Source organism: Vanellus vanellus (genome assembly GCF_965231255.1).
Source record: "Vanellus vanellus genome assembly, chromosome: 15".
NCBI lineage: Eukaryota > Metazoa > Chordata > Aves > Charadriiformes > Charadriidae > Vanellus > Vanellus vanellus.
The window spans coordinates 7,972,595-7,982,741 of record NC_138920.1 but is presented as its reverse complement, the minus strand read 5'-3'; the positions used below and the strand labels follow the sequence as shown (position 1 = coordinate 7,982,741).

General features: G+C 49.5%; 1 protein-coding gene across 1 annotated transcript; it reads left to right on the top strand.

Annotated features, from left to right (window-relative positions):
* Positions 1-405: 405 nt before the first annotated feature.
* Positions 406-9,147, top strand: OCSTAMP (osteoclast stimulatory transmembrane protein; the record flags this gene model as incomplete). The annotated part of the gene is made up of 7 exons (XM_082491379.1): positions 406-517; positions 2,918-3,051; positions 3,165-3,226; positions 4,957-5,007; positions 5,812-5,835; positions 6,763-7,807; positions 8,806-9,147. The coding sequence occupies 7 exons, from the start codon at positions 406-408 to the stop codon at positions 9,145-9,147; spliced, it is 1,770 nt and encodes a 589-aa protein (XP_082347505.1).
* Positions 9,148-10,147: the final 1,000 nt, after the last annotated feature.

Below are 10,147 nucleotides of genomic sequence, written 5' to 3'. Positions count from 1 at the left end.
GTGAATGTGGCCAGTCTTAGGTTTGTGAGATTGACTCACTCAGTGAGCCACCCGCTGAGTCACAGGTCAGTGGACAAGTTGCATTGGAATATTATTGACCTTTCTGAAAAATAGGCTTTAATTCCTAACATCTTTTCAAATCAGATTGCTTGGGTACTTTCAATGAAAGCATTGCAAATTGACTGTGATTTTAATCACCATTTTATCTGATTTTTTTAAATTTTACGTAAGAATCTGAAATATTTAATCTAAAAGATCAGTCATTGAAACAGATTGAAAGATGAAGGATATGATTCTTGGTTTAGGGAAGGTGAGCGACTGGATCCCTGTGCAGGGACAGATTTCTCTGACGATGTGACCTGGTGGAGCTGGCACGGCGGTCTGGCCCAGGGTAGGGACCAGCACATGCCCCCTGCTCCTGTGCTGCTGACAGACCCCGGGGCCAGGCGGGAGAGCTGGCAGGGCGATGCTCACCAGCCACAGCGGCTGCTGCGGGGGATTACCCTGGGGCCGCACGGTAGGTAGGGACTTGTTGGGGTTGAACCGAGACTGTCAAAACCAATTGAATGTGGAACTTTGATCAGTCAAGTTCAACAAAATCCTTAATGTTCAACAAAATCCTTAATGATCGTGGAAAACGTACAATAAAGCACATTTGTTAGCACATCAGATCGTCCTGTTTGCTCTGTAGGTTGGGAGGAGAAAAGCAAAGCCGGAGCCTCCCCCTCCCCTAGCTTTGGGCAGTGGTTCCCCAGCAGGAGGACAGTGAGGTCTCCCCCCCAGTCTGAGCCAAAACAGCGCCCTGTTAAGCAGAGGAGCAATGAGACTGGCAAGGCTCCTAGCCCGGTGTCTCAGGGCTGCTGTGCTAAAGAGGTGCAGCTCTGGCAGATGCCTTTGCTGGGGTTACCCCCTATCACCGTCCCGTTTCCCCGGGGCAGCTCCATGCCGGCTGCGCGCTGGGTTTGGGCACCGTCCTTCTGCATGGATGCTCCTCGTCATGCCTTAGCGAAGATGGGCTGAATGGGGAAGGGAAAATCGCTCCTTGCAGTTCCCTTTCCCAGCTGGCTGTCCCATGAACAGCACGGCATCGCTGTCCCGGGGCCAGGGAACGGGCTGTACCCGGCGTGGCCGGGAGCCGCAGGAAGGAGCCCCGCTGTCCCGCTGCCCTGCTGCGGCGAGAGCTGCTGCTGTGGGAGATCGGCGTCGGTCACCGGAACAGAGCTGCCTCTGTCCCTGCAGCCGGGAGGACAGGCAGCGAGGGCCTTTGGCGGGGTCGGGTCGTCTAATTTTGAGGCTCAAAAGGTAACATCCAGTCTGGCTCCGTTGCAGATGTAGGAGTTGCAGTCAGGTCTGGCTTGGTGCATCTGGCTTGAATCCAGGAGGAGGGTTTTACTTGGGCGTGAAAGCACAGCTGAGACCACAAAGTTGGTGTAGAGGTCTCCAAAAATCACTCCCAGCATCCTGGCACGTCGGTGGCACTGTCTGTCAAAGATCAGAAGGTATTTCACAAACGCAGCCAGGGAAGGTTTCGTATCTCTGTGTCGGACACGGGAGACGGGGGCACGCAGGGGACCCGTGGCTTACCCGAGGTCACACAGCGGGGCCTTGGCAGACCTGGGGAAGGTGTGAGGAGCACCTGGATACTAAACCTCTACTTTAGTCAAAGACCCGGCTTCTGCTGGCTTTATCAGCAGCCCCTGTGTTTCCCAGGGCTCCCCAGAGGATCTGGTTTAAGGCATGTGGGTGACAGCATTACCTAATTCTGCTTTTTTGATATCCAGGCATCTGTGAGACCAGGGCTAGTCTGGCATGCTTGCTTTTTAATTGTTTTTTAAATAGAGATTTTAAGATTTAGTATTTCTGGGGCTTGAAGGTGAACTGGCCTGCAGGAATAATTTCTAATTCCATTTGCTGCTGGTAGTACTAAAATTTGCCAAAAGCAGCTTTTTATGGTAAGTCAACCCCGTTATTCTTGAAGGGTCTGTGATGTGAGTCAAGATATGAAAATTCCCAGGAAAGAGCATTTAAAGTACTGTACTAACCTTCTGTAACTTTGACTGTTATTTTAAAGGAACTTTGCCCGCCTATGCACCATTTCTCTAGGAATGTAAAAATCCAACAACCATCACAAAAGCCATTCACATTAGCAGCCTGCTTGTGAATTTTAATTAACAGGAAATGCCACTCACGCATTGAAATTCAACATCCAGAATATCTCTGCTTTACTTCTTTGATGTTCCCCATCCAATCCCGGACCAACATCCACATGTTCTCCTGAGACACTTGGAGGAAGATCATCCTGGTTTATTTACAGTAGGAAAGCATTTTGTAGTATGTTTTATCCCAGAAGCGTTCAAGCTGCTTTACAAACTGTTCACACAGAAGAGCTGCTGTATTGGTCTTTACAGCGGTAAGTGATTCTGGGGCTGTGCTCAGCCGATTTGCACCCGGCAGCGATGCGGGAAGTTCAGGAAGTTCAGGAGGGAAAGGGAAAGATTTCTGAAACGAACGAAAGGCGAGCCTGGTAGGGAAATTCAGCTATTGCAGGTTAGAGAGCCTTGGTTCCCTTATCACATCTATCCCTCCTCAGTCACTGAAAGGGTATCGCTGGCATTTTCTATGGTCAAAACCTGGGAAGATGTGACCTGGCTCTGTATCACCATAAGTTGTTCATTGCATGTGATTTTCACAAGCAAAGAGTCATCACTAATGAGCTAATCTTTCCCACACCCTCAGTTTCTTGAATTGGCAGAATAAGGTGATCAGCAGGTGCTGATGGTATTGCCATGGAGAAATGTCTTCAGCCTTAAATCATCCTATTTTTAGCCCTCCGTTCATCTTCTTTACTAAGTCATTTTCTTAAGCTGTATAGTTCGTGTACCCCACGCTCTACCTGTGATACAGCTGCTCCTTTAAGTGGCACCCCCTCCCATCGTGGCCACCACCCCGTCACGACAGGCTGCGCTGGCAGGTGGCTCGGCAAGAGACCCCCGGTCGGACTGCCCTGAGACGCACTCTGTGAGCACGGCAGTCTGCAAAGCACAAATGGAGGTAAAGTCTCTGTCCTGGTGGGTACAAGCTCGGCCACCATCCCGAATCAGGGCAAAGCCAGGCCATGCTTCCTGGCTACAATCCAAATGAAACCCTCTGTCGTCTTCTTCCAGTTACAGCAAGCTAGTTGCGGGCAGGTGGGGCTCTTCTTTGTCTCCTACTGTAGTGCTAAAAAGTCTAAATCAGGGATGTTACAAAATTTTAGTGCTTGAGCTCTATGGAGACTGGAGCTTGTCAAGAAATCAAAGCCCCTTTATACCACCTTGGAGCCGGGCCACAAGATCCCCAGTGACACAGGGCGGGAAAAGTCACCTCGGAGCATCCTGACGGGGCAGAGCGTACACATCCCCGTCACCGGCTCGCCAGCCTCCCGTTTCTTCTTCACTCCCTCGTTTTCCTTAAAACTCTCCCACCAACAGACTTTAGTTTCTGAGCTGAAGTGAGCACAGACCTTGAGGTACTTTAGCAGAATGTGGCCGCAAGATGTCACAGTTGCTTTGCTGAGATGCACAGTGTCCCGCAGCTCTTCCTGTAGCTGGATAAATACGCACACCATCAATTAATTCATTTATTTTTTTTAGCAAAGCAAGCTTGTTCATTGTGTCCTGGGGAACGTTCGGCATTGATGGCTCTAGCTCATTCAGAGGTTATCAGTTTGGGTTATAAAATAGAAGATATCCTAGATTTAGGACAATGCAGCCTGCAGAGATCAGTTTTGAGTTGAGCCAGAGAAAATCTAGGTTTGACTTTGCATACAAACTCTTTCTGCTGCCTGGAGCTACCGGCCGAGCACAGCTCCCCACAGACTTCAGCTCCCCTTTGCCAGATGAAGCAGCAGGCTCAGAAAACACTCACCACTGTGTTGCGGGCTTGAGATTTTTTTTGTTCTTTATTGCTAATGTTTTTTTTTCTGGCCCAGAAAGCTACCTGCGTAGCCTGGATGGAGTCCCAGGGGCTGATGAAATCAGTTAGCTCAGAAATACAGTGAGAAAGAAGTTTGATCTCAGAATAGCGACTAAGGAGAACCTGGTGAGTTTTGCAGAATACAGCTATGGGCCTTTTGGGGTGGTCCTTTATAGTCTGAAAATTGAATTCAAGACCTAATTCATGGCCTGCGCAAGCAATTGCTATGGATGCTCCGAACAAATAACACTTTCTTTCATGCCCGCCTGGCTGGTGCCTCTTCCCGGCTGGAGCCAGTCAGAGTTCCTCATTCAGTGTCTGTGCTCCAGGGCACTGGGAGGAAACCTTTGCTGTACCAGCCACGTGGGAAAAAGAAAAACTTTAGCAAGGAAGCAGAGTTGTGTGGAGCAGCAAGGGCAGAAAGAACCTTGGCTGGTACCTGCAGGAAGGGCTGAGAAAGCAGGGGGGGTTTGCTCTGCCCGCTTGTGGTCAACATCCCTCGTCCTCCAACGGCTGCCGCTGCCCATGGGGTCCGGCCGTGTCCCCTGGGGAAGGTGCTGCTCTCCCACCGCTCACTGGAGAGCAGAGCCCTCTGTGCTCTGTCCCTGGGGGTGTCCGGGACAGGGCTGACCTCCAGCCCTTCGCCCCCTCCCGCCCAGGGGAGCATGAGAACATCTCAGGGGCCCGGCGGTTCCCACCCAGCGGGAGGGCTCAGGTTGGCTCAGTACAGGACAGCGGGTACCCATAAGGAGTGGGCTCAGCATCGGCTGGGTGAGCCGTGTCGCCTTAGCCCACGAGCAGTGGCTTGGTGCGAAAGCGCCTGGCAAAGGGGCGGGTTTGGTGGGAGCCGGGGAAGGTTCCCGTAACCCACGAGCTCGGTGCAAGGGGGTCAGCAGCAGTGGTACGTGCTTCTTGTGTGCCAGCTGATCAGAGGGGGGAGAATCCTCTTCTTTGGAAACGTAACTGAGGAGCAAACACCACGGGCTGGTCCTTGTCTCCTAGGGAGCGGGTTTGGTGGCTGGAGCTCTGCGCCCTGCACATCCCAGGGGTCGGGTGAGTCGGTCCCATGGGCACCACACGTCCTGGCTTGCGTGTCTGGAAGCTTCTCAGCACTTTAGGAACGCTGCCTGTGGCAGGGCTTTCTTTGCAGTGGATCTGGGAAAAGTTCAAGTTTGAAGCTTCATCTTCCTCTGCTAGGAGCGTGAGATGAGCCTTTAAGCAGTACCCTGCACACAAGGTCACAGTTTCAGCAGGGAGCAGCAGCCTGCCGGAAGAGAGGAACAATTATCAGCACATGGTTTGCTGGATCCTACTATCCCTTTGTGTCATGACTGATATCTGAAAGAGGAAAAGCTCCCCTTCTCTCTGAGATAAATCCCGACCTTGCTGCTCACTGGTGGGCAGTGGGAGGAGAAGTCAGCTGGGATGAGAACAGCTGATTTCCCCACAAGGGATGGCGACACCCCACGTTCCATGTGATGCTTGTTCCATCTTCGTCAGTCCATATGTGATTGACTCATTTTTTTTAGCTATGTGTCATGAAAATAAGCCTTCTCTGCAACAACAGTAAGACCATAAGAAGTGTAAAGCCCAAGCAGTGCTGTGAATCTCGGCTCTGTCCTGTAGTGGGGTTATTCCCCGGGCGTCACACACCAGGTTTGCCCGCTCACTTTAGGAATTGCCAGTGCTGATGTTCTGAATTGCTTTAAAACAGCTTTTTGCTTTTTTTTTTTTTTTTTTTTTCTGATTCCTGGCCCTCAGTGGCCTTGGTTTCCTGTCCTGCATCGCCCAGCAGCTGCACCCTGGATCCTCTCCCAGAGCGATAAGGCACATCAGCGAGGAGAGTTTTTGAGCAAGACTGGGGCACCTCTCTGCCACTGGGTATGTAGTGTCTGCTTTAACCCCTCTCCTTCCCTCTGTCTTGATAGCTGTTGAATGGCCTTTTTCCACTGAAAAAAACCTCCTTTGCTAGTCAAAATTCTCCCTCAAAGGATAACTGAGGCTGCTGTCGGGCTGGGGAAGATGGGGATCGCCTGGCTGGGCAGAATGCTGGGGAGAGGCTCCTTCTCTGCACCAGGTTTTCTGGTCTCTGGAGAGTCACGCCAGATGGTAGGCCTGAGAAATGATATCCCTTCCCAAACGTTTGTTTTCATTAGACATTTAAATAGCTTTATGGGACATTTCATCCTGTCTGCAGTGGCCAAATTCTTATCCTTGGAGATTTCCTCTGGCACTGGAGCTTCAGTGTGAAACAGTTTCCTCTGATGAGTTCTGTATTTGTCACCCTTAAACCTGCAGATTTTTGTTTGGTGTCCTCTTCAGAGGCAGGGAGATCAGAAACTCCCACTCAACTGCCTCTTTTATCCATTGAACACCTTGTGATTACAGAGCTGGTCTAATGATTTCCACAGCAGCCAGGAGCCTCCTCTTTCTCCCTCCAGCGTCCTCTAAATAACCACTAAAGCCACTCTCAGCCATTGCTAAGGAGCTGACCCCTCTGAATAACTTTATTATGGTTTTTATAGAATAATACAGTGCTTTCCTGCGCTTGCATTAGAGGATGAGCAGTCTCATTGTACTTGGTATTTGATCTTTCGAGAAATGCCTTGAACTTCCCTATCCTGCATGCTTCCAGGAAAGATCTCAGTTGCAGCTACTCAAGCTAGCGGAGAGGTAGAGAAGAGTGAGACGGAAGGCACTCAGAGAAGGATGTTATAAAGACCCATGAGTGATCATCTCGAGAAAGCCCCTAATTAGCGCGTTTCTGTACTTCCTCTGCTAACAGCCAGTTACTTGTTCTTTGTACAGGATGAGACCCCGTGTCTACTGTGAAGACTTTCTGTTCCCAAAGGTGAGCAGGACCGTGACAGACCTATGGTCGGTTTACTCCAAGCCTGTCCCAGCAAATGGCAGAGAGCTGTGGACCTTGTTTCTGCAGTGTTCCTGCCTTACGGCGGTGATAGGAGGTCTCTTTTACAACTGGATGTTTGCTTCCCTGGAGTACTCCTGGCATCTCTCCGTTGCAACGGCCGTCTCCCTCAGTCTGCTCCTTCTCCTGACCATTTTCTTGGTGCATCCTGCCCGTTGTGTCTTCAGTATGATCATGCCTACGTTAGGTACCAAACAAGGCAGGAAGCTTCTCTTGTCGACCTGCATCATGATTGTAGCGGTAAATGTAACACCCAACATCATAAGCAACATTAAGACCATACTACAAGTTATTAAGTGCATCTGCAAGAATTCCTCTGAGAGTCTTTTGAACTCAACTGCTCTGCTAGACACAGCTTCCTGGGAGTTTGGGGATGCAATCCAAGAAACCATTCATGCCATTAATATTCATAGGCCTATGAATGGACATTTTCAGTTTTCATTGCTTAAGAACAGCTCCTTGATTTACCAGCAAATGCACCTTGCTGGTGAGAAAATTGGGAAGGACTTTTTGGCCGCTGAGGTACTGGTCAAAGACTCTGTACGAGTTGGCAACAAACTGGTCGCTGGCTTCTCCATGCTCTATCTCTGTTTTGAGTCCACCTGGTATTTGAAAAATTATCTCACAAACCTCCGCTTTGACAATTTTTACATCACCAAGAAGCTGGAGTGTTTAGCTGGGGACAGCAAAGCAGCTCATCTGCTGGTGGCCCCATCCAAAAACCTCATTCGACCAACAGGCTTGAAGTTGTCCCGGGAAGAAGTGATGCTGTGCCTCGTGCAAGCAGTGCTCCTCACCGTGGCCCTGATGCTGATGCTGGTGGTCATGGCGATGGACCACTTTGCATTCAGTGTGGCAGACACCGCGGTGAGAAAGGCGGCTCAGTTCTCCGTGGTGCCCGTCGCTCTCAGCATCAAATACCGTGTAAGTGCTGGGGTCCCCTCTCCGTCCCTGCATGGGGACCCCTCTGCGTGTCACATCCTAGGAGGCAGCAGTGGGGACTGCAGTCTTTGTAGCCCTATTTACACGGCCTCCCCAGCAGCCAGCTGGGCAAGCAGTGTAACAGGCTTGGGGGGGAGGAGGCAGAGGCACAACCTCAGTTGCTTCTTCCAGTGCATCAACTAGCAGCATATACCTGCTCCAAATTGCAGCTTCTTGGGAGCGAGGAGGGGAGCAAGCAGTGCCTCACGCTGCAAAGATGCTGCTAGCACGTGGCAGTCAGATGTCCCCGTATCTCCAGGTCCCTTCCCTAGGCAGGGTGGGCACTGTCCCCGTGCCGCAGCATGAGTGCAAGCACAAAAAGGGGGGAAGCGGATGAATATATGTCTCGGCTGTGAGTGTCTCTCCTCATCTTATTGCACTGGCTGTTCTTTAAGGAGAAAGCCCTGCTCGCTGGCTTTGTTGTCAGCCCTTTTCACAAGCCCAGTTTCTATCTATTTTAATATCCTTTATCTGGACTAGTTCTGGTTTAATTTTTCAGCTTTCCTCTTCTACCATGCAACCTGCCTCCCTCCCCAGCCCCCGGGTTCCTTAGCTCAGATACCTCCTTAAGATGGATTTACAGTAAAATAATCAGAGCTTAGAAAAATCAAATATTTAAATATGCAGCCACTCATACTAGTGTCTGTATTATGTGTTTCATTGTAAATCTCACACAACAAATACCTGTTATTATCTCTGTAATGGCAGATAAAGATGACAGAGAGGACTGGATCTCACCGTGCAAAGTACTCAGCGCCTACACACCATGCTGTTATTCTCGCTCAGCCTGAAGTGTGTAAGCACTTCAGTGTCCTTCTCTTAACGCACCCAAACAAGCTGTAACAGCGATTACACCCCCCCAGGCTGATGTTTTTTGTACTAACCAATTGATTTTGGTTTTTTTTCATACCCCATTTAACTTTTAACTTTCTTTATTTCAGGCTAAAATAGGGATCCTGCCTCCTCTTTTGAAACTTTTACAGCTTCCTTACAAAGAATTGCCGCTTCAGGACTTTGAAAGAAGCTACCACCATTATCTGACCTTCAGCTCTGCCCACTGCAGGATCAGCCCCCCGACGCCTCCCAACCCCTCTGTGCTGCTCGTCGTGGGGCTCCTCTTCTGCATCCTCTACGCCAACGTGTTCCTGGAAACCTATGCGCACCGCCTCTGCAGAAAAATCGCAGGCTCCTTCTTCGAGAGCTGGGAGGAGAAGAGAGCACTTTACCTCTACAAGAAGCTGTCCAGGAAGCACAAGGAGGGAAAAAACTGTGTGAGAAACTAAGGGTACTTTTGGGAATACAGGGGATGCCTGGGACCTGGGGCCGTGACTGAGCACAGGCTTCTGCAATGGGATCACGCATTTAATTTTCCCGAGTCAGAGAAGTGCTTGGAGTCTGAGGAAAAATACTTCCAAAAAAAAAAAAAAACCCAAAAGGTGAAATATCACATTTTGCATTAATTTGAGAAAAATGCAAAAAAATTACTTCCTTTTTTTTTTCTTTTTTTAACTAGAAGGTCTGGAGTCAGCTGTTCCAGGAATGGTGGGAGATAGCTCATATGACTTGGAGGATATTCACAGCATTGGGCAAATCTAACTGGGAAATACGTGCAAGTCAGGATGGGGAAGAGCTCATTTGCACCCTCCCCCCGCCCCCCATCCATGCTAGAAGAAGTACGCACTTCCTTTCTTTCTCAAGTTATCCCTTCAGGCAATAAGAGAGGAAACTCATTTGAGTTGATCGATTTAATTTTCAGGGAGTTTTTCTTTCAGGTTTCATGCACAGAAACCTGTGTAGACTGGGTAAATATTAGCCTTTAGAAGATTATTCACCTAAGGAGGTGTCATTTCAGCCCGCTGAAATAAATTCAATACCAATATGCCCGTGAGATGCACAACCTGGGCATGGGTGGTGGTGGGAATCAGCACATGAGGACTTTATGAAATCACTTCACAAGGGCTTTTCAAAATAAGATAGAAATAAAATAGCTGAAGGTCCTCAGAAGAGGACGAGACCAGCCAATAAAGGTCGATTTGGGTGTCAGTCTCTTTTACCAAGTAAAAGACAGGGGCAAAAAATAGGACAAGAGGAAACAGCCTCAAATTGTGCCAAGGGGGGGTTAGATTGGACATTAGGAAAAATTTCTTCACTGAAAGGGTTGCCAAGCATTGGAACAGGCTGCCCAGGGAAGCGGTTGAGTCCCCATCCCTGGAGGTATTTAAAAGATGTGTAGATGTGGTGCTGAGGGACATGGTTTAGTGGTGGACTTGGCAGTGCTGGGTT